The following is a 26768-nucleotide window of genomic DNA, read 5'->3' as shown; positions in this document are numbered from 1 at the left end:
CGAGGCCAGAGATACTTGGTACTTCTCCCCGACGGACTAGCACACGGTAATAAGCGGACTACTGTTCCCAGCCAGTCCATAACTGCAAACGCTGCGTTCCCCGGCCACAGCATTTTGCACTACTCTCAACAATTCTTCTTTTGCTTCTTTCACACTGACCACACTCACCACTGACCTCCAAAGGACAAGTTCTGTGTTCCTCGGTTACAGAACTTTGGTCTATTCTCCTCAGTCCTACTGTTGGAACTTTGGTCTATTCTCCTCAGTCCTACTGTTGCCTCTTCTTCACCGATCTTCTCCTGTGTACAAGTCCTGTGTTCCCCGGTCACAGCAGCTTGACACCAACTCCATGAAGATCTTTATCCAGGATTACATCCTAGTGGCTCCTCCATCCCTTCTCCACGCTCGGCACCCCCCCCCACATGGGGACGCCCTGCGGCAGCTACCTGAAACTCCATTCTCTTTTTCTCTTGCACCGTCAGAGCTCCCGGGCAGCATGTGACCCCAGCTTATATGGGAGGCCTGCCCCCTGCCAATACTGAATGGTAATTGGTCAGAGCTCCTCACATGAGCTGCCTGCCACTCAAACCTCAGGTCCAACCTCTGTTCCAGAATAATCTTCCTGAAAGCAGGGGAGGCGCTTCTGAGTCACACCCACCACTACACTAAATACTCCCAATCTCAAATCAAAACAAACAGGCCTAAACACAAAGCACAGGTCTGTCTAAATTTGCCTACACTGACATCCTAGAACCATAAAAATCCTATTCTAGCACCTACCTAAAAAGGTAGAGGGTGCTACACTCTTTTTACATAATCCTATATATTAGGATGTTGGCAACCTTGGGTCTACTTAGGTTGATTCTTAAAATTACTCAACTAGCTGGGACGCTAATATAGTTCTGATCAGATCAAAGATATTGATTTGTTGAGACACTATACTACTAAGGGAGGTGCATGGTGCGTGCATGGGTGTTAGCGCTACTGGCACTAATCTGACGCTGCCTGGGGCGACGCGGACCCTAACTGACGCGCCAGGTGATCAGGGGGTTAAACTTTTATTAGGTAATATATGGCCGGTGCCCTGACGCTATAAAAAAAACGAACTAACCAGCGTCACCCGTGACACTAATACGGTGATCACTGGTGATAAGGGGTGAAAGGGTTAACTGGGGGTGATCAAGGGGTTAAAACCCACAGTGCTGCTCGGTGTCAGTGTCAATAATCTGCAATACTCTGCAACACTGTGCAATACTCTGCAACTCTACCAATACTCTACCAATAAATTTGAACAGAAACAAAGAATTTTTTTTTTTTTTTTTAATCGAATTTATTTGTTAATATATGGGGTACCCTGACGCTTTAAAAGACTGACAGTGAAACTAATCAACTAACTGGCTAACCCGTGACACTAATACGGCAATCAGAATATAGATCTATACACTGTATTAGTGACACTGGTGACAGGGGGTGAAAGGGTTAAACCTTTATTAGGGGGGTACCCTAGGCCTACTACTAACTGCCCTAACACTTATTAGTCACAAATGACACCAATGCAGTGGTCAGTGAAAACTGCACTTAGTGACACTGACAGGGAGTGAAAAAGTTAACTGGAGGGGGCGGGGATCAATCGGGGGGTGAAAAGTGTACTGGTGTTAGTGTAGTGTTGTGCAACTCACGGTTAGATGTTCTCTCTCCTCTCTCTGGAACGGAAAAGAGTTCCACGAGGGGAGATGCCTGTGTTTACACTTACAGGCAGAGGACAGTCTCTCATTCACCAGAACCGATCACCAAGCCCAGGCCAGAAATCATTGGCCTGGGCCTGGAAACTGATCGTTCTGAAGCGAATCCGAATGCCACGGGTGTGCGCGCCCGATGTATACCTACAGCCATTTGCCTAGGAGAGCCAACCTGCCGCAGTATACTGATGGCGGCTGGTCAGCTACTGGTTAAAGTATAACAAACAGCAATTTTTTTTGTTGTTGTTTTGGAGTGCAGAGGGATTTGAACACCTTTTCATTTTCATTGCTGTCGGTGCTCTAATTAGATAGATTCACCCTCTCCATTTGTTCTGGAGAGGCTCCGGTGCCCACCACCGCTTATCAGATCCTTCGGCAGCGGCGGAGGTGATCGGATCTTCACCCTTGCTGGGCATGGAGACGAGTGAGGGGAAGATGGCCCCCACCCATCTCCATAACAATGCAGGGCGGAAGCGATGTCAAAACTTCACTTCCGCCCACAGCTCTTAAGAGGGCCATTTATTTAATTGTTTATTGCATTTTAGTCTAAATATGAGATCTGAGGTCTTTTTGTCCCCAGATCTCATATTTACGAGGTCCTGTCATGCTTTTTTTCTATTACAAGGGATGTTTACATTCCTTGTAATAGGAATAAAAGTGACAAAAATATATATATATTTTTTTTTAAAAAGTGTAAAAGTAAAAAAGGTAAAATAAATAAGAAAAAAAAAAAATTTAAACACGCCCCATCCCGACGAGCTTGTGTGCAGAAGCGAACACATACATGAGTAGCTCCCGCATATGAAAACGGTGTTCAAACCACACATGTGAGGTATCGCCGCGATCGGTAGAGCAAGAGCAATAATTCTAGCCCTAGACATCCTCTAACTCAAAACATGCAACCTGTAGAATTTTTTAAACGTCGCCTATGGAGATTTTTAAGGGTAAAAGTTTGTCGCCATTCCACGAGTAGGTACAATTTTGAAGCGTGACATGTTGGGTATCAATTTACTTGGTGTAACATTATCTTTCACGATATAAAAAAACTTGGGCTAACTTTACTGTTGTCTTATTTTTTAATTAAAAAAAGTGTATTTTTTTTTCCCAAAAAAAAGAAGTGCGCTTGTAAGACCGCTGCGCAAATACGGTGTGACAGAAAGTATTGCAATGACCGCCATTTTATTCTCTAGGGTGTTCGAAAAAAAAAAAAAACTGTATAACGTTTGGGGGTTTTTCCCACAGTAATTTTCTAGCAAAAAAAGCTGTTTTTAACTTGTAAACAACAAATCTCAGAAAGAGGCTCGGTCCTTAAGTGATTAACAGTGCTTTTGCTGGGTTTATAATTTAAAGTCTACATTCTAAACTGGGAACTTCCATTTTGCCCTCATCTTGCCGCACAAACCCCTTTCTCATACCTGGGCAGAAAATGGTTAGCTCAGCAACACCTGAGAATGGCCTATCTTACCTGACAACAAATCAACTTGTCTACACATGTAGAATAGTAAAAAATACAAACACTTCACTTTACTTTAGTAGAGAAAACATTGACAAATATTAACCACTTGATATCCGCGCTATGGCCGAATGTCGGCCACAGCACGGACCTGAATTCCCGGGAGGCCAGACGGCCTCCCCTGTGTACGCGCCCTACAGGGCGCGCGCCGAGCGCGCTGTGATCACCGAGTCACTGAGACTCGGGTGATCACCACTCCGAGTAAGGGGCCGCTCCCGGCCCCTTACCATGTGATCAGCTGATAGCGTGAGTAGAATAAAAAGCCGATCACTGGCTCAGATGCGAGGGACAAAGGTCCCGAAGTGGAAGAGGCACATCTGCCTCATCTGTGCCACCTAACAGTGCCACCTAACAGTGCCCACAGTGCCATCTATCAATGCCCACAAGTCATGCCAATCAGTGCCACCTAGCAGTGCTGCCTATCAGTGTAACTGATCAGTGCCCATTTTTGCCACCCATCAGTGCCCATCACTGCCGCCTCATCAGTGTACATCAATGAAGGAGAAAAATTACCTGTTTTAAATTTTTTATAACAATATATAAAAAAAAAAAAAAAAAAAATTATTTTTTAAATTCAGTCTTTTTACATTTTTTTTAACAAAAAATAAAAGCCACAGAGGTGATCAAATATCACCAAAAGAAAGCTCTATTTGTGGGGAAAAAATGATAAAAGTTTCATTTGGGTACAGTGTTGTATGACCGCGCAATTGTCATTCAAAGTGCGTCAGCGCTGAAAGCTGAAAATTGGTCTGGATAGGGGTTTAAGTGCCCAGTAAGCAAGTGGTTAAATAAGTGAAAGACAGTCTGACTGCAAAGTGTCAGTGGCCAAAACAGAATATGGTATTGGACTGTTTGGGCAGAACTGCAGGCCTTTTTTTTTTACAACCTGGCCTGGAACGCAGAAATATTTCCCTACCAGATACTTCAGCAGCACTTTGATGTGGTTGTAAACCCTTAAATATACCGAGTGAAGTGACTGGCCTCAGGTGATACACAGATGAAACACTTTCTCCTACATAAGTTGTACATGTTTAACTGCAGTCTTCTTTTCTCTACATCTATTCAAAGTGAAGAATTATAAATCTTGACAGAGTTCAGAAAAAGGGGACGGAGAGCCGAAATTACAGTGAGTGCGAGGAGAGCTCTGAAAGCTGATTGGAGGGAAGAAACACATCCCCCTTCACAGAGCAGACAGGAACAAAGCTGAGGCTGTCAATCAACTGGAGGTCCCTTCTCAACGCCATTTTTCTCTTGGTGTCCGAAAAACTTGTAAGAAGTGATACATGCCAATAGAGGAACAAAGCAGCAGACAGAAATGACACTTAGTGCTCCTAATTGAGACAAGCACACACTATAGAGGGATATGCTTTGTTCATGTTTAATGTCTGAGGCTTATAACCACTTGCCGACCGGGCCATAGCTGAAAGACAGCTACAGCGCGGTCGGCTTATTCTGTGTGGACGTCATTGCAGAATGTTGCTCCCCCGCGCCCCCTGGGGCGTGCACTCGGGAACATCCGGACCCGGCACATCACAGATCACGGTAAATAGCCGCTGATCGCAGCCGTTTACCACGTGATCGTTCCGTCAAATGACAGAGCGATCACTTGTAAACAAACCGGCGTCATGTCATGACGCTGGTTCCTCCCTCCCCTCTCTGTACTGGGTAAAGTGCGAGGGGAGAGGGGGAGAGATTGCAGCAGCGCTGTGGGCTGGATGTTTAGTGCCCACAGTGCTGCTCAGTGTCAGTGTCAATAATCTGCAATACTCGGCAATACTCTGCAACACGGCAATACTCTACCAATACTCTACCAATACTCTACAATAAATTTTAACAGAAACAAAGAATTTTTTTTTTTTAATCGAATTTTCAGTCTTTTTTGATTTAAAGTGCAAAAAATAAAAAACCCAGCGGTGATTAAATACCACCAAAAGAAAGCTCTATTTGTGTGAAAAAAGGACAAAAATTCCATATGGGTACAGTGTTGCATGACTGAGTAATTGTCAAAGTGTGGGAGCACCTGAAAGCTGAAAATTGGTCTGGTTAGGAAAGGGGGTTTAAGTGCCCAGTGGTCAAGTGGTTAAACACTTTTAGACCCCTTTCACACCAAGGGCGTTTTGCAGGCGCTATAGCGTTAAAAATAGTGTCTGCAATCCGCCCTCAAACAGCTGCTCCATTGTCTCCAGTGTGAAAGCCTGAGGGCTTTCACACTGGAGCGGTGCGCTGGCAGGACATCAGGAAAAGTCCTGCCAGCAGCTTCTTTGGAGCTGTGAAAGAATGATGTGTTTACTGCACCTCCACCGCTGATCCCCATTGAAATCAATGGGGCAGTGCTGTGATACCGCCAGCAAAATGCCGCTATTGCGGAGCATTGCGGGCGGCTTTAACCCTTTCTCGGCCGCTAGCGGGGGGTAAAAAGCACCCCGCTAGCGGCCGAAATGCGCCGCAAATCCGACGGTAAAACGCCGCTAAAAATAGCGACGCTTTACCGCCGACGCTATGGGCAGCTCGGTGTGAAAGCCGTCTTAGGGTAACGGCAGGTTCACTTTAAATCAAGTCAAATTATAATAGCAACTACTTCTAAGTCAATGAGTGTTTATGAACACATTTACCATATACCAAAATGCTTTGTCTGTAGTGTCAGCTTTTTTCATCATACAATCAGTTTGAATTTTCCAGATTTGTAATGGTTTTAACTTTAAGTGTACCAAAGGATTTTAAACTTGGCTCTGTGATAGACAGCAAGGACTATACACATATTCAGCCCCAATCTACTAAGACCCCTTTCACACTGGAGGCGTTTTTCAGGCGCTTTCGCGCTAAAATTAGCGCCTGTAAAGCACCTGAAAAAAGCTTTAGCTGCAAACCCAATGTGAAAGTCCAAGTGCTTTCACACTGGGGCGCTGTGCTGGCAGGGCGTCACAAAAAGTCCTGCAAGCAGCTTCTTTGCAGCGGTGAGTGCACCGCTCCTAAAGCACCCCTGCCCATTGAAATCAATGGGCAGCGTCGCTGTACCAACGGCAATGCGCTGCTGCAGCGCCGTTTTGCGTGCAGTTTTAACCTTTTTTCGGCCGCTAGTGGGGGTTAAAACCGCCACACTATCGGCCGAATAGCACCGCTAAAACGACGGTAAAGCGCCGCTAAAAATAGCGGCGCTTTACCGCTGATGCCCGGGCGCTTCAAGTGTGAAAGGGCTCTAAAAGTTTGCGTAGCTGTCAGGAAAGTCCACCCCTGTGCCTTCCTATTAGCCAGTGATTCCATCCATCATATATTCTGGCCAACAGGAAAGCAAAAACAGCTAGTTTCAGTGATACAGTATACATACACACAAAATGCAAGTGGAAACGAGTGCTAACAAAATGAAAAAATCCATGGCTTTGATTTAATGATGAACCTGGAAATACCTCTGAGGTAGAATGCATATTTTTTTCCAAACAATACACATATGATTAGGAAAGTTGCACTGTTTAATTAAAGAAGATAGATATGTATACAAATCATAGGTGTGCACACAGGGTGTGCCGGGTGTGCCTGGGCACACCCTAAGCCCCCCTGTGCCAGCCAGGGCTTTTTTCTAGGGAAAATGCTGGGTTTGCTAATGGACACCCACTGGTAGTGACAGTGCTGCCAGTGAGACAATTTTGATTGGTATGTATAACCCTAGACTCCCCTTATGAGAACTGCAGCCGCGGAGTAAGCTGACAGCTGGCCGCATTTCCCGATGCTGCCTTTATAGTTCCGACAAGTGATCTCTTACTGTAGGCGGCGGAGTGATACAGCTGCACTCCGTCTACCCTCCAGTGCCTCTTCTGCTGCTATAGGATAGGAGGTAGGCAGCATCTAGTGGGGAGCATGGGCGAATCTAGGAGGGTAGATTTCACTTAATTTACAATGCTCTTGCCAGCAGAAATCACCCTTCTTCCCCCCCCTCCACACTGCCTGAACAGGAGAAAGGGCTCAAACCTCTCTGGCTCCTCCAGCCCCCACTCCCTGTGTCTGCCCTGCCCACACTGCAATCCTTGTGTGCAGCCTGTGTCTGAGAAAGGAGATGTGTGGGTGGGAGAGTTTATGTACAGCAGCTGGCAGATCTGCGGGGGCTGCTCCACTGATTCTCCTGTGTGATCCTACAGATACCAGCCAGGTGAGTGAGCAGTCCCTCATCTCCCTCCCCTATCTGCCTCCCCCCCTCCTCCAGGAGTTGCCAAGTTGATTTCTTGTCCAGCTAGCAAGTAGGGATGACTTAACTGTTAAGTCAGAGGGCACTGTGCCATGCTCTCACGTCAGGGGGCACTACTGTGCCATGCTCTCACGTCAGGGGGCACTACTGTGCCATGCTCTCACGTCAGGGGGCACTACTGTGCCATGCTCTCACGTCAGGGGGCACTACTGTGCCATGCTCTCACGTCAGGGGGCACTATTGTGCCATGCTCTGATGTGATGTCGAGGGGCACTGTGCCATGCTCTGGTGTAAGGGGGCACTACTGTGCCATTCTCTGATGTCAGGGGGCACTGTGCCCCTCTGCGGGCAATCTGGTACTAACTGACACTGGCTGGCGGGGTCACGAACTGACACTGATGTCACTAGTGCAGTGATACAGTGAATGAATGAATGAATGAATAGGATACACTGTACTAATGACACTGGCTGGGAAAGGGTTAACATCAAGGGGATAACTGTGAGTCCAACAATGCGAAAAAGTGCGCTGCTTTTACTTACTAGTCTGGCTGTTTTTTCTCCCTGCTCTTCAGGGACAAGAAAGGACCAGATCACTATTCCTATGTACACAGAGTTCTGTGTGTTTATTGATCATATACTTTATATATGGAGCAAGAACTCACCTTCACTTTCTTGTCTCCTGAGCAGGTTGCGATGAATCTGTCATCAGCAGAAAATGCACAGCACAGCACTTCATCCTCATGAGCCTCTATATGCAGCAGGTTCTCCCCGGTTTCACTTTTAAAGACCTGGCAGCGAACAGAGAACAGAAGCCTTGTTTAGCTTTCCTGCCAGCTGGCAACATCTCCTCTAGGCATCTCATAACGTTGGCTCCGACCCTGCACGCTATTCTACTAGTACATGTGAGGAAAAAGCTTGGATTTCACATGCAGAGGGGTTATGTTTACCCACCAAATTAGCTCGGAGATCAGATTATACATGAATATCACCATCTTTCACACCAGGCGGACATCTATTAAGAGGCTTATAAATAAAGCAAGGCTCAGCTTATACGATTTTGTGTTGTAGGCATCTTATTTTTCTGGGATTGCTTTAATAATATCTTCCAATCATATGCTGAGATTATTATCTTATATCCATTAAATGTATTGACAGTGCTGAAAGTGATATTGTGAAATCTTGTCAGCAAAAAGATTCAGTGTAGTGCTCATTCTTATGTTTTGTTGATAGATGTGCACATCTAAGAATAGAATGTTATATGTGGTTTAAAGTGATGCTATTGAACCCAAAAGCAAACATTATATTGCAGCTTGCCATTTCTTAGATGTTATAGGTGCATTTTCATTTTCTTTTTAGGTTTTATTTCTTCGATTTTCGTCTGGTGACACATGATTCTGTGTTTTTACCGCCCCCAATTGCTCCCTTTAAAGTGTATGTGAACCCTCCCTTTGTAAAACAAACCTATTTCATTTATAATAAAAAAAAAAGGCAAAACGTGTGTATAGATATAAAAAAACCCCATCACACACGTAACCACTTTTTTTTCCCCTTTATTTATAAGTGATCACATTCCCTCCGCTCTCAGCTGCATAAGAGCTGGGGAGGAGAAGCAGCAGCAGCACACTGACCTTCCCAGTAGAAGGCTGTGCAGTAAGGGGGCCGTGTCAGGTCAAGTCTGATCATTGGAGGAGAGAAGGCAGAGTTCCTAGCACAGCTAGAGAACTGATCATGTTCAGTTTTTAATAGGAAAGCAGAGGTACTGGCAGGAACACCGGGGACTTCACACAAAGGAAGCAATACAAAGAGAACGGGATACTTTTTCATAAAAGTACATGGTACAGCAGGCACATATCTGGAAAATGAAATGTTGGGTTTACATACTCTAACTACCTCCCGCCCACGATATAGCCAAAATGACGGCTACAATGTGGGCTCACATTGCTGGGAGGGGGCACGCATCCCGCGCAGCCCCTGCGGCACGCATCGGCAGGGATCTGTGATCGCTGTGTCCTTTGGACACAGCTGATCACAGATCGTGGTAAAGAGCCAATCACAGCGGCTCTTTACCATCTGACCAGTTATTTCCAATCACAGTATAAACAGTATTTGCCAGTTATCAGCAGTCCTCTCCTCACGCTGAAAATTTTAATTCATTTTATAACAGAAACAAAGAAAACTTTTTTCAACATTTTCGGTCTTTTTTGTTTGTTTAGCAAAAAATAAAAAACCCAGTGGTGATTAAATACCACCAAAAGAATGCTCTGTCTAAAAAAAAAAAAATGATAAAAATTATGTTTGGTTACAGTGTTGCATGACCACGCAATTGTCATTCAAATTGACATCACTGAAATCTGACAATTGGAAAGTGGTTAAGCTGCAATGGATGTGGGTGTACCCAAGCCAAAGCCATGATGCTGTGCACTGCGGTGTGGCAAAGATGTTCTCCCCGTCATGTTTGGTGGGCAGTTCTGCCCGCTAGACGTGACCTATTCAACTAAATAGGGCTGTGGTGTAACTGCCCTGTGGTGTACAGGGTTTTAGAAGTTAAAAGAGGTGGTGAGAAGGCAACATAATGCCTTTTCGCTGCCTGTCAAATGCTTTCTGAAAAGCAATTTGCCACATTGTTCTTCAGAGGGCAAGGCTAAATGTTTTCATAGTTTCACAAGATTTCTTTGCGTCTTCATACACAGAAAAATCTCTCTCTGGTAAAGTGCTAGCCTGTAAAACATTGCACCAAAACATCAAAACCTAAAAAATTATTCTAAATTTAAATTGGTACTAAACCCAAAGCCAAAAATGTAATATATTGCAGCCTACCAGTCATTAGATGTGGTAGCTGCATTAGTTTTAATTTTGTAGGCTTTTTCCCCATGTGTTACAGTGTCTCCATTCTGGATGAAGGAGCACAGGGACACCTTTAGACAGCAGCATTGTTAATCTGAGGGAGGGGAGGCCAGCAGATTTCCTGTGCATGTGGAAAGAACGTTTCAAGCCTCTCATAACAGCTGTCTTTGTGCACGAGTAGGGAGAGCTGTGCATGCACAAATGTGCTGGGGACATCCCATGCCTGTGCATATATCCTGCAGGGCTCAATAGGACACAGAGCCCTGCAGTACATCTGTGCATGTTCAAAATGGTGGGGAGGAGGAAGTGTTGCTTTGCATGAGAAAAAAAACCTAATTACAGTGCATGCCAAAAGTATTCACAGCTCTTCACTTTTTTCACATTTTGTTATGTTACAGCCTTATTCCAAAATGGATTAAAGTAATTTTCTTCAAAATTCTACAAACAATGCCCTATAAATGACAAACGTGAAAAAAAGTTTGTTTAAAATCTTTACAAATTTATAAAATAAATGTAAAAAATCCCATGTACATACGGTAATTATTCACAGCCTTTGCTCAATACTTTGTTGAAGCACCTTTGGCACCAATTACAGTCTCAAATCTTTTTGAGTATGATGCTACACGCTTGGCACACCACTCTTCTTTGCAGGACCTCTCAAGCTCCCTGGATAGGGAGCGTCAGTGCATAGCCATTTTCAGATCTTTCCAGAGATGTTCAATCGGGGTCAAGTCTGGGCCACTCAAGGACATTCAAAGAGTTGTCACGTAGCCAGTCCTTTGTTATCTTGGCTGTGTGCTTAGGGTCGTTGTCCTGTTGAAAGATGAACCTTTGCCCCAGTCTAAGGTCCAGAACGCTCTGGAACAGGTTTTCATCAAGGATGTCTCTGTACATTGCTGCATTCATCTGTACCTTGATCCTGACTAGTCTCCCACTTCCTGCCACTGAAAAACCTCTCCACAGCACCATGCTGCCACCACCATGCTTCACTGTAGGGACGGTATTGGCCAGATGATGAGAGGTGCCTGGTTTCCTCCAGACATGACACTTGCCATTCAGGCCAAAGAATTCAATCTTTGATTCATCAGACCAGAGAATTTTGTTTCTCATGGTCAGAGACCTTCAAGTGCCTTTTGCAAACTCCAGGCGGGCTGTCATGTGCCTTTGCAGAAAAAAAGAGCAGCGCCGCTCTAAGGGTAGTAGTGTGTATAAAAGACTTTAATAATGCTTAAAATATGCACTCACATTTAGGCTGATAAAAACAGGCATGTAGTGTTACTCTTTAACATCATGAGATCACATCCGGTGGACCGCTGGGCTGTGGAGGAGTCATTCCCCGACCGCTTTGCCAGGGGATGACTCCTCCACAGCCCAGCGGTCCACCGGATGTGATCTCATGATGTTAAAGAGTAACACTACATGCCTGTTTTTATCAGCCTAAATGTGAGTGCATATTTTAAACATTATTAAAGTATTTTATACACACTACTACACTTAGAGCGGTGCTGCTCCTTTTTTCTGCTGGTCTTCCCCACGGAGTCCCTTCTGCTCTGAGAAGCCGGCTGCCGCCTACCCCATCCATCTGAACCCAGTACTGTAGGTCTAATGACCACTTCAACGGTTTGCCTCTTGCAAACACCACACTTCCTGATCCACACCACTGTCCCATTTTTTATTTCAATAGTATCATCTGTCAGCGCTCCATTTCCCATTTGTTCCTGTCATGTGCCTTTTACTGAGGAGTGGCTTCCGTCTGGCCACTCTAATACAGGCCTGATTGGTGTAGTGCTGCAGAGATGGTTGTTCTTCTGGAAGGTTCTCCTCTCTCCATAGAGAAACACTGGAGCTCTGTCAGAGTGACCATCAGGTTTTTGGCCACCTTCCTAAGGCCCTTCTCTCCCGATTGCTCAGCCAGTCCCATCTAGGAAGAGTCCTGGTGGTTCCAAACTTCCTCCATTTATGGATGCTGGAGGCCACTGTGCTCATTGGGACCTTCAATGCTGCAGAAAGTTTTCTGTACCCTTCACCAGATCTGTGGCTCAATATAATTCTGTCTTGGAGGTCTACAGACAATTCCTTGGACTTCATGGCTTGGTTTGTGTTCTGACGTGCACTGTTAACTGTGGGACCTTATATAGACAGGTGTGTGCCTTTCCAAATCATGTCCAATCAACTGAATTTACCACAGGTGGACTCCAATTAAGTTGTAGAAACATCTCAAGGATGATCAGTGGATACAGGATGCACCTGAGCTCAATTTTGAGTGTCATGGCAAAGACTGTGAATACTTATGTACATGTGCTTTTTTTGTTTTTTTATTTTTAATACATTTGCACAGATTTCAAACAAACTTCTTTCACGTTGTCATTATGGGGTATTGTTTGTAGAATTTTGGAGGAAAATAATAAATTGAATCCATTTTGGAATAAGGCTGTAACACAACAAAATGTGGAAAAAGTGAAACGCTGTGAATACTTTCCGGATGCACTGTATATCCAATTGTGAGAGGGAAATTGGAAAGGGGCAGGGCAATACGAGACATAGTTTAAAAGGTGAAGGTCTGCCTTAACAGACCTTTTCATTTCTAAAAGGCAGTATATCTCCCGAAAAGTAGAAACCCGCTGTGTATTTGATTATAAGAAATGACACCCACCCATCGTCATGACCAGTTAGTTACCTGTAAGGTTTTATCAGCTCCACAGGATGCAATTTTATGTCTGTCATGGGAAAAGCACGCATTATACACTGTCTCTGTGTGAGGACGCACTGCCAGGCTGGCCAAGTTCTTCATACTTTGTTTGTTTCTGAAAATCAAAAGGGTCATTTAGATGAATTTAGCAACCAAAACCACAGATGAATTGGAAATGTACATTTCAGTCTTTTGGTACACATTTTTTCTGCAGCTTTTACAATTATCTACTATATGTCAAACAAGTATTTACACTTCATCTGAAACACTTCCCCGCAGTCATTTCTCCCATTCATCTCTGTTGAAAATGAATGTGGCATTGTTACAGTGTGTTGTAAAATGGAGCTTTTACTGCTTAGCTGTACAGGTAGGATTTGCCAGTCAAACCAAGTTGAAGCTTTTTTTAGATCCTACCTGTGATCTATATGTACTAACACATGGCTGCATAAATGGGAATTCTATATCCATGTTCAATAGGTCATCTTGTTTTCAATACTTACATCCAGTTCACATAGAGTGCTCCATGCTGGAGCTCATTCTTGGCTTGGCAAATAGATTGCTTGTATACCATGGAGTCATCAGGCTGAGAAAGACCCAACTGAATGAGGTTTATGTGAGAATTCTGTCCCAGGAGATGGCCATTCACAGACAGAAACTCCTGAAAATCTTCCCGTGTTTTGCTGTCCTGTAAAATTCAAACGAAAACTTAAATAATCAAACAAACATACATTTCTATGAAATGGCAAGACAAAAATATGTTTTAAAATCGCATTATAACTCGCTGTTTAAAAAAAAAAAAAAAAAAAAAGAAAAGAAAAGGGGGGGGGCCAAGAGAATGTACCTGGTGATTGAACACAAGACTTAAGCCTAGTACACAAGGGCCGAATGTCGGGACATCGGCCGGATCAATAAAAACCAGCTGACATTCGGCCGGTGTGTATGGCAGTCGGTTCAGCCGGCTTCTGTTGGACAAGCATGCTGGAAAACCAGCAGCCGACCGGCTCCCGATTGGCTGAGTGCGCTGACCAGAGTGTTCTGGCGGGGGGGCTGCCCCCGTCAGAACACAATAGAACAGCAGGGGACATCAATGTACTAACACTGGATTGTTAGTACAGCGGCTCCAAACTGTGCTGTCAGCAAAACGAAAAACTAGTAGTATGTACCAGGTTTTAAGCTCACACATAGTTCCCCAAGAACACCTAAAACAATAGGTCGACCAGGGCATGGAACCATTAAATAGGATTTATGACTTTCTAGTATATGACATAGGATCCTTATACAAACAAAAAATACTAAAGCGACAATGAATATTAATAAATTATAAATGAAATATAAACCAGCTGCAGTGAAAAACTTGCAGAATAGCAAGCGTGAATAAGAAAATGATTGAACCACGCTAGAAATATTGGTTTACACATTAATGAACAAAATGACATTATGGACTAATATTAGACATTCCCAATACAACGAGGTTTCCTTTTTACTCCTATTCATCTCTATGAGGTATATCCAATTCAAGAAGTTGCCAGAAATGGATATATCCAGGGGTCTCCCCACATGCTTGTTTGAGCACACTAGTGATAGTTGGTCAACACCTAGGGGTGAGTGCACATCTATGTGGGGCTCCCAGTCTGAGCACGGATGTATATTTGAGCACAAGCACTTGTGAACATCACTTGTACTGGGACTGTCTAATATTAGTCCATAATGTATTTTGTTCATTAATGTGTAAACCAATATTTCTAGCGGGGTTCAATTATTTTCTTCTAGGATCCTTATAGTCTTTGACCATGTGTTTTATCCTTATAGTCTTTGACCAACTACCTTCAGGGCATTTGACACTGGCAAAAAAACAAGCTTCAGGGACATCTCATACATATGCACTCCAAGAAATGGATTTTATCAGCATGTCAAAAATCCTATTTTATTATTAATACAGTACAGGACAAAGGACCTTTAGTCTTTATTCAAAGGATTTCCAAGAGAAGTCAAACCAAAGGGTGACAACAGAGCAAAAAAACGTTAACAGACCCATGTAACAAATGGGTCAAGAGGCGCTCAACAGAATTCAGAGAGCATCTTATAGCACCTTATGCCTGAAACTGGCATCGAACTCCCCAAAACATCCACCTGGTAAAAACTTAAATGTGCAAACCGAAAACCAGGTGGTAGTGTTGCAAATCTGAGAAACAGAGGCCTGATGCTGAAAAGCCCATAAAGAAAACTAAGAGAATAAGGATCTCTTAAGAGAGCAAAAAAAAAAAAAAAACACCCAAACACTATCTGAAAAAACAGATCAAAAATGTATTTAACAAAATTATAAACACCACACAAATTAGATACTACAAAAAAAAAAAAAAGCCCATAAAGCACTAAAAGATCTGATACAGAGAAGGGGGGACCCTATCCTTTAGATCAGAGCCTCAAATGATGACTTGTCTAATCTAACTAGCAATGATATAGCATGGAGCAGGAAGCCCCCTGTGGGAACCCTCAGGAATAACAGAGAGGGGATCAGATTGTCTCAAAGATGATGTAGCTGAGAGGTAGACTTTCACACCTTTTCCATGTCATGACAATGGAAAGGAATTTCCTTAGGGTGTTTTGAGAAGGACAAGAAAGGAGGGAAGGACAATGTCCTGGTTGCGATAGAGGGAGGAAACCACCTTAGGGAAAAAGAAAGAAAGAGGCTTTTGGTCACAGGACAACCTTATCTTTGTGTAATATTAGGAAAGGCTCTATACAGGTTATGGCCTCTAACTCTTCTGGACAGAGGTGGAAGCAAACACAAAGTCCACCTTGAGAGTGAGGTTAGATAGAGGAATGTCACTAATTGATTCAAAAGGGCAGCCTCTGAGGAGGGAGGGGCAGAAAGAACTAGGTTAAGCTCACACAGTGTCACAAGAGGAGAAATGTGTAGGACACCCTCTACAAAAGCCTTAACTAAGGAATGAGATGCTAATTGTCTCCGAAACAAAATAGCAACAAGCGAATATAGGTCCCCAGTGCAGTATCCGATCCCCTGAAGGTGCGCTTGCCATGAAAGCATAAGGCGAACAGGTGGGTGTTGCCATGTCATATGCCTGTATTTGGTTGTTGCTTTTGAGTACCACACTAGATAATAAATATATGTTATGGGAGATATTGGGCCATGGTTTGTTACGTGTTTTATTTTGAGTGACGGCAGTGCTTTTCCCTGGAGCGGAGGCTCTGAAGATGGGCGATCATGAGTGTTGTCCATCTGAGATCCATCTGATGTTGACCTGTTGTCTTTGGGACAAGTGGTGAACTATGCTGTCCTAACCTCTAATGTGGAGGTTAACCCTTTGGCAAGCAGTTTTCTCCGATGGTGGTGGTCTTTCACTCAGAGGTGTGGTCCTGGTAACATAGCATCGGTGGGACAGGAGTGGGTGAACTTTTATTCCATACTATGCATGGACATTTATACATGTTTTTCACTATCTCTGACATTATGAATGCTAGACTACATGAACTTTGAGTGTACGCACTACAGCACTTTGGTGAATTATGAATTTTTGTATTAGCTATACAGAATGCTGAACACAATGTTTCCTATAAGATATGAATTTATTTAAACATGAATTATTGGCAAAGTAGTACACATAAGCATTTTGTGATAAGATTTATTTACCTATTAATTTAAAAAGAGACAGCGCACCATTTTTTGCTTTCTAGTTTGCATTTATTCCATACTGGAATATCGTGGGAGTGGCAGTCTAAGATCAGGGTCTGGCATTAAGCACAGTTTCTTTTTGGCTTAATGCACAAGGAAAAATATGACTTTAAGGAGATCCCCTAACCCTTTGTCCACTGGTATTCCTTGACATAGGAATATACTCTACAGGGCCCATTAATATCCTGTCAAGACAAGAATTCACCACAAAAAGGACCATCCATTTCTGTAGAAAACCTTCCTCAATAGGATACCGAGGAGCAAAGAGCAGAGGGTTGAGTCAGTCCCCAAGAGGGCTTAAGTTGGGAAGGTCTTACCAAGATTGGTCAATTTTAGGGAACCCATGTGGCATATAAACAAGGGCAAATAGTGTCAAAAAGCATAGCATTGATATACTGAAAGTGATCCAAAAATGTTATTTTTTTTAACAGAAAAAAAAAAACCTAACATGTTAACCGCTTCAGCTCCGGAAGATTTTACCCCCTTCCTGACCAGAGCACTTTTTGGGATTCGGCACTGCGTCGCTTTAACTGACAATTGCGCAATCGTGCGACATGGACAAACAAAATTGACGTCCTTTTTTTCAAATAGAACTTTCTTTGGTGGTATTTGATTACCTCTGCGATTTTTATTTTTTGCGCTATAAACAAGATAAGAGTGACAATTTTGAAAAAAAAAACGCATTATTTTTTACATTTTTCTATAATAAATATCCCCCCAAAATATATAAAAACACATTTTTTTTCCTCAGTTTAGGCCGATACGTATTCTTCTACATATTTTTGGTAAAAAAAAAAAAAAAAAAAAAAAAATAAAAAAAAAATCGCAATAAGCATTTGATTGGTTTGCTCAAAAGTTATAGCGTTTACAAAATAGGGGATAGTTTTATGGCATTTTTATTTTTTTATTTTTTTTACTAGTAATGGTGGCGATTTTTATTGTGACTGCGACGTTATGGCGGACATGTCGGACATTTTTAGAACCATTGTCATTTATACAGTGATCAGTGCGATTAAAAATGCACTGATTACTGTGTAAATGACGCTGGCAGTGAAGGGGTTAACCACTAGGGGGCGGGGAGGGGTTAAGTATGTCCTAGGGGAGTGATTCTAACTGTCAGGGGGATGGGGTGTGTGTGTCACTATGCTGATCACAGCTACCGATGACAGGGAGCTGTGATCAGTGACACTTGTCACTAGGCAGAATGGGGAGATGCTGTTTACATCAGCATCTCCCCGTTCGTCCTCTCCATGAGGCGATCGCGGGTATCCCCGCGGCGATCGAGTCCGCGCGACCTGACTCACGGAGCTCCCGGCCGGCGCGCACGCAATGGCACGCCGGGGAATTCAAATGGACGTACCTGTAAGTCCATTTGCCCAGCCGTGCCATTCTGCCGACGTACATCGGCGTGTGCCGGTCGGGAAGTGGTTAAACTTACCTGCTCTGTGCAGTGGTTTTGCGCAAAGCAAACCCCGATCTTCCTTTTCTCTGGTCCCACGCTGGCGTTCCTGGCCCCTCCCTTCTGCCGAGTGCTCCCAGAGCAAGCAGTTTGCTCTGGGGGCACCCGAGCTGAACCGCTGCTTTGTGTGTCCTTTCAGACATGGAGCCGTGGCTCCACCCCTCCCCCTCTCTCTTCTAATTGGCTAACTGACTTTGACAGCAGCGGGCCAAAGGGGCCCACTACTGTGTCTCAGTCCCAGACAGCAGAGTCTCTTGTGCAACATCGTTGGATCACGATAGGGCTCAGATAAGTATTAGGGGAGCTGAGGGGGGCGGCTGCACACAGAAGGTTTTTTATCTGAACGCGTAGAATGCATTCAGATAAAAAAAAAAACCTTCTGCCTTTAGAACCCCTTTAAGCTTGGATGACATCTCTGACAAAGGTGTCTCATTCCGATCTGATTTCTTAGGATAAAATGGGGAACCTCCTCGCCTACCCCCTCTGCACGCAAAGTATCAGAAGCAAAATTCAGAGACTGACTCGGGAGGGGAGACTGAAGGGGGCTCGTTTGACCCCTGCTATCTACGGCCTAAAAAAGGATACCCATGATCATCCCCTCCTGAGGCAGATCATGCCCATGAAATCAGACATGTTGGCAGAAAACTCCACCCTAGATAGGAGGAAGATGGCGCAGCTGAAGGGCCATCGGAGTGCCCAGACAAAGGCAGGCAGTCAGACTGGAGGCAACTTTCTGAACAGAGGGTACTAGAGTCCTGTGGCGAGAGACTACCCACTCAAACCACCTTGCGCCCCTGGAACCCTGGAGGTGTTCAGAGATCGCTGTACTGTGGGAGCCAGGGAAATTAGGTTCCAACCAAGAGAAGTGCAGCAAAATAGCACACACACATGCAGTGAAGCCACGGAGGATGTGGCACAGCAACTCTGTGACAGGCCACTGGGAAAATGGTGCCAATTCTAAACTATCAGCACTTCCGCTCCTTGGCTGTGACGCATAGGAGAACAAGCACCTTCAGACAGATTTGAAAGGCAAAACCATGTACTTAGCATGGTAGACATCACACTTTTGGCAGGATTTAACAAGCCAGGCATTATCCCAGTTTCATGCCATAGGATGGGCATACTCCTGAAGCAGTCTTCTGGGATTGGGCTCCACTGCTGGCAGACCACGGCCCTGGACCTGTATAGCACCTTGCGTCCAACATAACACAATGCATTACGTGTCAGGGTGAGTGGCCAAGCAGGATCTAGTGCCCAAAGTAACATTACGGGTAAGCTCTGCATCTTCTCCATGAAAACAGTAAAACACTAAACACAATCATTACATGTATTAACCACACACTTATCAAAATTCAGTATTTCTTTCTTATAGAAGTCCCTTAAGTGGCTGAAATTGTGCTCAACTTCAACTACAAATGAAAAAAACAAGGGAACTGGTTAGTGAGTGGAGCTAAGCAAACCACTAAACCAGCTAATTAGTGATGAAACAGCCTTACCGAATTGAGAAAAAACGCTCTGTATACTGGGGAAAGAGTTGGCACTGGAGCATCAAGAAATGGTTTGCAGGACTCTGGGCAATAGTCATAAATGGGGGATAAATCACTTGTTTTTTGGACTTGTGATGAAAGCAATAACAAAACAAAAAAAATATCTTCTGTTTTAAAAGGCAATGCTGTAATTCACAGTATTTTAGTTGCCATTTAGCTCGCATCAGCTTCTCAACATACAGTGGGGACGGAAAGTATTCAGACCCCCTTAGATTTTTCACTCTGTTATATTGCAGCCATTTGCTGAAATCATTTAAGTTAATTTTTTTCTTCATTACTGTACACACAGCACCCCATATTGACAGAAAAATACAGAATTGTTGACATTTTTGCAGATTTATTAAAAAAGAAAAACTGAAATATCACATGGTCCTAAGTATTCAGACCCTTTGCTCAGTATTTAGTAGAAGCACCCTTTTGATCTAATACAGCCATGAGTCTTTTTGGGAAAGATGCAACAAGTTTTTCACACCTGTATTTGGGGATCCTCTGCCATTCCTCCTTGCAGATCCTCTCCAGTTCTGTCAGGTTGGATGGTAAACGTTGGTGGACAGCCATTTTTAGGTCTCTCCAGAGATGCTCAATTGGGTTTAAGTCAGGGCTCTGGCTGGGCCATTCAAGAACAGTCACTGAGTTGTTGTGAAGCCACTCCATTATTTTAGCTGTGTGCTTAGGGTCATTGTCTTGTTGGAAGGTAAACCGTCGGCCCAGTCTGAGGTCCTGAACACTCTGGAGAAGGCTTTCGTCCAGGATATCCCTGTATTTGGCTGCATTCATCTTTCCCTCGATTGCAACCAGGCGTCCTGTCCCTGCAGCTGAAAAACACCCCAACAGCATGATGCTGCCACCACCATGCTTCACTGTTGGGACTGTATTGGATAGGTGATGAGCAGTGCCTGGTTTTCTCCACACATACCGCTTAGAATTAAGGCCAAAAAGTTCTATCTTGGTCTCATCAGACCAAAGAATCTTATTTCTCACCATCTTGGAGTCCTTCAGGTGTTTTTTTAGCAAACTCCATGCGGGCTTTCATGTGTCTTGCACTGAGGAGAGGCTTCCGTCGGGCCACTCTGCCATAAAGCCCCGACTGGTGAGGGCTGCAGTGATGGTTGACTTTCTATAACTTCCTCCCATCTCCCGACTGCATCTCTGGAGCTCAGCCACAGTGATCTTTGGGTTCTTCTTTACCTCTCTCACCAAGGCTCTTCTCCCCCCGATAGCTCAGTTTGGCCGGATGGCCAGCTCTAGGAAGGGTTCTGGTCATCCTAAACGTCTTCCATTCAAGGCTTATGGAGGCCACTGTGCTCTTAGGAACCTTAAGTGTAGCAGAATTTTTTTGTAACCTTGGCCAGATCTGTGCCTTGCCACAATTCTGTCTCTCAGCTCTTCAGGCAGTTCCTTTGACCTCATGATTCTCATTTGCTCTGATATATACTGTGAGCTGTAAGGTCTTATATAGACAGGTGTGTGGCTTACCTAATCAAGTCCAATCAGTATAATCAAACACAGCTGGACTCAAATGAAGGCGTAGAACAATCTCAAGGATGATCAGAAGAAATGGACAGCACCTGAGTTAAATATATGAGTGTCACAGCAAAGGGTCTGAATACTTAGGACCATGTGACATTTCAGTTTTGTTTTTTTAATAAATCTGCAAAAATGTCAACAATTCTGTGTTTTTCTGTCAATATGGGGTGCTGTGTGTACATTAATGAGGAGAAAAAAAATGAACTTAAATGATTTTAGAAAATGGCTGCAATATAACAAAGAGTGAAAAATTTAAGGGGGTCTGAATACTTTCCGTCCCCACTGTAACTATATTTTAGGTACACTAGGTCAAAATAAATGCTTGTTGTGCCAGTAAAAGTAAAAAAGGAGCAGCTTTTAGGTTGAGTTTATTAGCAGAACCCCATTAATGCCCCTTTTGTAATAACAATGTTATGTACCTGTACTTAATTTACTGTATGCCTAAACACAAACATACTTTTGCAGCCGTTTCATATTCAGTTAATATTCCCTACACTTTCTTCAGTCTACTGCATTGTCTGGATCTCTTCTACGATCATCGGCTTTGCTGGAAATGCTTTACCTGCTTATCAAGAATGTCCCGGTAACGTACAAACTCATGAATGAGATGTGCTGGCCCATATAAACCCATCTTAGATTTTAACCAGTCCAGAGAAAACAGAAGAGAACAGAGGTCCTGGAAAAATTGGAAAACAATCTGAAACAAACTATTTACCTTTTAACATTATACAACAAAAATAAAGACAAGTATTAAAGCAGAGATACTTAAATGTGAACCTAAAGTTTGTTACAGTGTAGCTAGGTAATATGGAAGTATCACTTTTTATTTTTTTACAGTATTCAATTCCTAACTAGCTTTAACACTAGCTGCGATGTCAGACAGGACAAGATTGTTAACAAAGCTTTACAATAAAATTTGGAGTAGACCACAACTTTATTAGAGCTCATGGTATTTCTATTTAATGCAATACTTAAAACATAAAAAGTAGGTATTACTGGTACGGTGTAAAAAACAAGACAACCCTAGTACTTATTGAACTTTCATCAAAATACATACTGTAGGTGGAGGTCTTTTATAAAATAACACAATTTAGAGGGCTTCTTTAGCATTTGGACCACTGAATAGCTAGAATACCCAAAGTTATTATCACATCTTCAGCATTAGAAATAAAATATTGTTTAATGCCATTAATAAGACTCCTTGTATACCTGCTAAAATGTATTTGTAAATTTACCTACTTTAGGCATATTAGCCTGGGCCATGTGGTATGCTAGGTAATGGTACCAGTATGCACAATCTTCTTGTTCCATAGTAGGAAGTTTACGAGAATAGTATTTTTGATACTGATTTACAAGTTTGGCATGGAGAGCCTGAAAAATGGAAAAAAAAAATAAAAAGGGAGGAAATTCAGGAACAGTCAAAAGAATATTAAAGCAGAACTGTATGCACAACCTAAATATATTGTCGGCAATATTTGTCCAATGTATATTGTAAACAGTGGCCTAGGTGCACAAAAATCCTATTAAGTTTGTATACAACAGACAATATTTTGCAGATGCTCTAGCTGGGAGATTTTTTTATGTTTATTTCTCCTCCGCACATTAGGCCCAGCCTTAAGCATGGTCCCTTTAGTATCAGAGCTACGGGATGGCTGAGAGAAACACTCGATGGTGACTGACTCAACAGTAATAACAAAGAAGCATGTGTTTATGACCCCCCCCCCTCACCCGGAATTTTTGACCAACATGACAATAGTCCATTTAGGAAGTTGAGGGTCTTAAAAGCAGTCATGTGGTCAGTAAGGCAATGTTCACATATATTGTAGTGACCTGCATTTTACTGCACTTGAAGAATGAAAGTAGTTGTAAAGGCAGAAGATTTTTTTATCTTCTTCTGTGTGTAGCAGCCCCCCTATCACTTACCTGAGGTCCCTCTCTGTCCAGCGATGTCCACAAGTGTCTCTGCCATCCAAGATTCTCCCTCCTGATTGGCTAAGACACAGCAGCGGCACCATTAGCTGCCGTTGCTGTCAGAGTCAGCTAGTCAATCAGAGGGGAGAGGGGGCGGGGCCGGGCTCCATGTCTGAATGGACACACGGAGCTGTGACTCAGCTCGGGTGCCCCCCATAGCAAGCTGCTTGCTGTGGGTGCACTGAACAGAAGGGAGGGGCCAGGACCACAGAAGAGGAGGATCTGGGCTGCTCTGTGCAAATCCACTGAAACAAGGCAGGCAAGTATAACATGTTTGTCATTTTTATAGGGGGGGGGGGAGGAGAGAGGAGACTTTACAATCACTTGAAGTTCATAACAAGGACACACAGAAAAAAAAACATGTTTTCTATGTGTCCACCAAGGCTGGTGCAGTGCATTAAAATGTATACATTTTAACGCAATTCATGTAAATGCACATCAATGCAACGCAAGTTTATTGAGGGAAAAAAAAAAAAAAACATATTATTTTGTACAAAAAGGACCCATGTGGCAGCCATCTTTGAGGGGAAGTAGAGAGTGTGCAGTGGAAAGCTGGCTAGTGATGTGTCTCAATGGCAGGGTTTATAGAAATAGGTGAGTGACATTGTAAACCTGGTATAAGGTCCAAAACTTCCTTTTACTCTCACGTTGTGTGGGCAATGGACGCACTCAAAAGCACAGTTTGGCTTGCCTCAATCTCCTCATCCACATCCTCCATATAGCTGGCACAATCACAATGATTACTGCATGTTCAGGCCCTAAGTGGTGATGTAGCAGCTGCAGTCTGTAGACTGCATCAACTGCTGCATTTTTCAAGATATGCTGATGCACAAATCTCAGAAGTCCATTTTAAACCACTAAAAACAGGTATTGGAGTATTTACATTTGAATAAAAATGAATTCACATTTAGGAATAGTGCTACTTAAGCTATCTCCTGTTATACACTATATGATCAAAGGTTGGTGCATACACCTCAAAATTATCGAGTTCAGGTGTCTTCAATGAAAGGCATTGATAATGCTACAGACATACAAAAATTTCAAACAACTGATGCTTGCAAACCTGTGGCACCAGTTTGGGAAAGGCCTTTTTGCAGGACTGTGTTCATGTGTACAAAGTCAGGTCTATAAAAAGGTATGGCTTGACCAGTTTCATTAGCCTCTCCACCATGATCCCAACCCTATTGAGCACCTATGAGATGCAATATTTGTATGACTCCTCTCCGCACTAAGGCTCGGTTCACACCTATGCCTTTAGTGCTTTTTGCAGAAACGTACTACAGTCCATTTAACATGGTTTCCTATAGGAAACGTTTACATCTATGCTTTTTTCAGATGCTGCATTTTTGAAAAGGATCAGGGACTTTTTTAAAAGCAAAACGGTGCTTTTTTGGTTCAAAAGACTTCAATGGAGAAGCTATAGAAAATCATGTAGTACATTTTTGCCACGATTTTACTACAATTTGTGTTTCTTTAATCAGCTCAACAACAAAATTGGCCAAAACAAAAATGCAAAGTGCAAAATTTGTATGCAAAAAACGCAAAGTGCACTGCAAAAAGCACTGCAGAAACGGATCAAAAGCAAACTGCATAGGTGTGAACCAAGCCTAACAAAGTGATCTCATAAATAAATAGCCAGCATATAAATACTAATAATATATTTAAAAAAAATAAAACAGAAAAGTCACTGCGGCTACAAAAAATACCTTCTATATGTAAAAAACAGTACACAAATACATAAGTGCTTAATTACTAGTTGCGCTGTGAAAATAATACGTGCACATATTGTTTTCACTGCACTACTAGCAATTAAGCACTTTTGTATTTGTTTACAGTTTTGTTTACACACATATGAGATGCAATAATATATTGAAATGCAGATTGCTGGCCAGTACCTGACCACACAAATGCTCTTTTATCTGAATGGGCACTAACTCCCACAGACATACAAAAATGTATACAACACTCCCAGAAAAGTGCTTTCAGGATGGCCAACAAGCTCATATAGCTGTGAATGTCAGATGTCCACAAACCTTTGTACATATAGTGGATCTCCTAAATGCCCAGGAGTCAGCTTTAAATGACAAGCACTACTTCACACAGAAAGAAATAGTTGTGTTTTTTCAATGCTATTTAATATTGATAATAAGATTACTGCAGCATATTCATACAGGCAACTGAACCCGGTTCCTCTCTGTAAGAAAATCCAGTTGTAAATCATGCAAGTAATACAGGAACGATCTTCCATTGCGATCACAATATAGTAATGATTTGTTGACAAACTCCTGTAGCATGTCCTCTACATCCTCACTTTCCATGTCCCACAAGATACACAGAACCTGTAAGTAAAGTCAGGTGGTTAGCTATTTAGTGCAGAAAGAGATTCCATCAGAATAATGACAATCCATCCGAAATTCCCCCATAATTCCAACTATGATAAGCATGTAAAAAGTATAACGTATAAAAGGGAGGATAGAGGGATAAACATTTGTAGTCCCAGGGAAAAAAGGATTTACTAAAAATATTTAACTCCTTTTTCAGGACTGTTCACTAGAGAGATGATTTTGCCCACCTTCATGAAACACATGGCTTAGGTCTCATTCACACAGCTTGTTTCTGAACACACAGGAAACATACATTTTGCTGCACATTTTGGAAACGCATATCACACTTGCAATGCCTGTTAATGGCACCCCAAACGCTGTTAGCAGGTGCACGTTTTGTTGTGTGGCAAATGCGCTACAAACGAGCCAAATGCATGTTGAAAAAATGTGCAACACTTCACACCTAAAAATATGAGGGAGCTTCTTTGGCACATTTGCTGTGCAAAGGGGCTGCCCTATGTGAAATATTGAGAAACGCATAAGAAAACGCGCAAAAAAAAAAAAAAAAAAAGTGGTTTCCACAACGCGAAGCGTGAATACAGCCTGAAAGTATTTAAAATGACTATAAGTAGCCAGCAGCCTCAGTAATTTACAAGAAAAAAAAAAGTTGAAAAAAATGTAATATCAATACTAGGGAGCTCCCCATCCTGGAAGATTCTTGGAAACAGTTATCAGATAATAAAAGTCAGGTTTTCCCTAATCACCCTCCAGGATGGTTTACTAGAGATATTATGTAATAGGTTACCAAGGGTGTGATCACTGTTGAAAACACTTTCCTCCCAAAAAGCCTGATTTTGACTGGAGAGCAAGTCAGAATGATAGGGTTTCATGAATAAGTGTTTAGGTTTGATCATATGCCTGCCTTCCATATCTGGTTTGCTGAAGCACCATCTTTTTCTGCTCAGGATGTTGACAGCGTTCTTGTGGGGTGAGCAGTAATGCATAGAGAACAAAGCTTGTTTGCATATGCATAGTTAAAGCTGAGATCTGTATGTATCCACTGGGCCATGGCGAATTTTAAAGCTTTTCTTCCTTTTTTGGGACCAATGGAAATAAAATATAGGGCACATAATTTTCTGAAGTCGCTATTGTGATCTATGTAACAAAATATGCTTTTGCATACATTAAAGGCTTGTTCACACCAGCCACTGCACTGCTGCTACTGGTGTGCAGTGCGGTCTGGCTGGACCAGCACAGTATTTATGCGCCAATACCAGAGCATTG

The 26768-nt window shown here is 42.9% G+C and overlaps 1 protein-coding gene across 3 annotated transcripts in view; it reads right to left on the bottom strand.

The window, feature by feature from the left end:
- The window catches only part of APAF1 (apoptotic peptidase activating factor 1), a 169618-nt gene that overhangs the window by 77419 nt on the left and 65431 nt on the right, over nucleotides 1-26768 (bottom strand). For 2 of the 3 annotated variants that reach the window (XM_073620399.1, XM_073620398.1), the window contains exons 9-14: nucleotides 25332-25499; nucleotides 22429-22560; nucleotides 21752-21865; nucleotides 13463-13647; nucleotides 12951-13077; nucleotides 8092-8217 (exon numbers count right to left, since the gene is read on the bottom strand). In XM_073620399.1, the coding sequence (XP_073476500.1) occupies nucleotides 8092-8217; nucleotides 12951-13077; nucleotides 13463-13647; nucleotides 21752-21865; nucleotides 22429-22560; nucleotides 25332-25499 (852 nt within the window). Of the gene's footprint in view, nucleotides 1-8091; nucleotides 8218-12950; nucleotides 13078-13462; nucleotides 13648-21751; nucleotides 21866-22424; nucleotides 22561-25331; nucleotides 25500-26768 lie in introns of those variants that run through there. The other variant, XR_012242871.1, reaches the window with a different exon arrangement.

Source organism: Aquarana catesbeiana, linkage group LG03 (assembly GCF_042186555.1).
Source record: "Aquarana catesbeiana isolate 2022-GZ linkage group LG03, ASM4218655v1, whole genome shotgun sequence".
Classification (NCBI taxonomy): domain Eukaryota; kingdom Metazoa; phylum Chordata; class Amphibia; order Anura; family Ranidae; genus Aquarana; species Aquarana catesbeiana.
The sequence above is the reverse complement of the archived record's forward strand: the minus strand, read 5'-3'. Positions and strand labels throughout refer to the sequence as shown.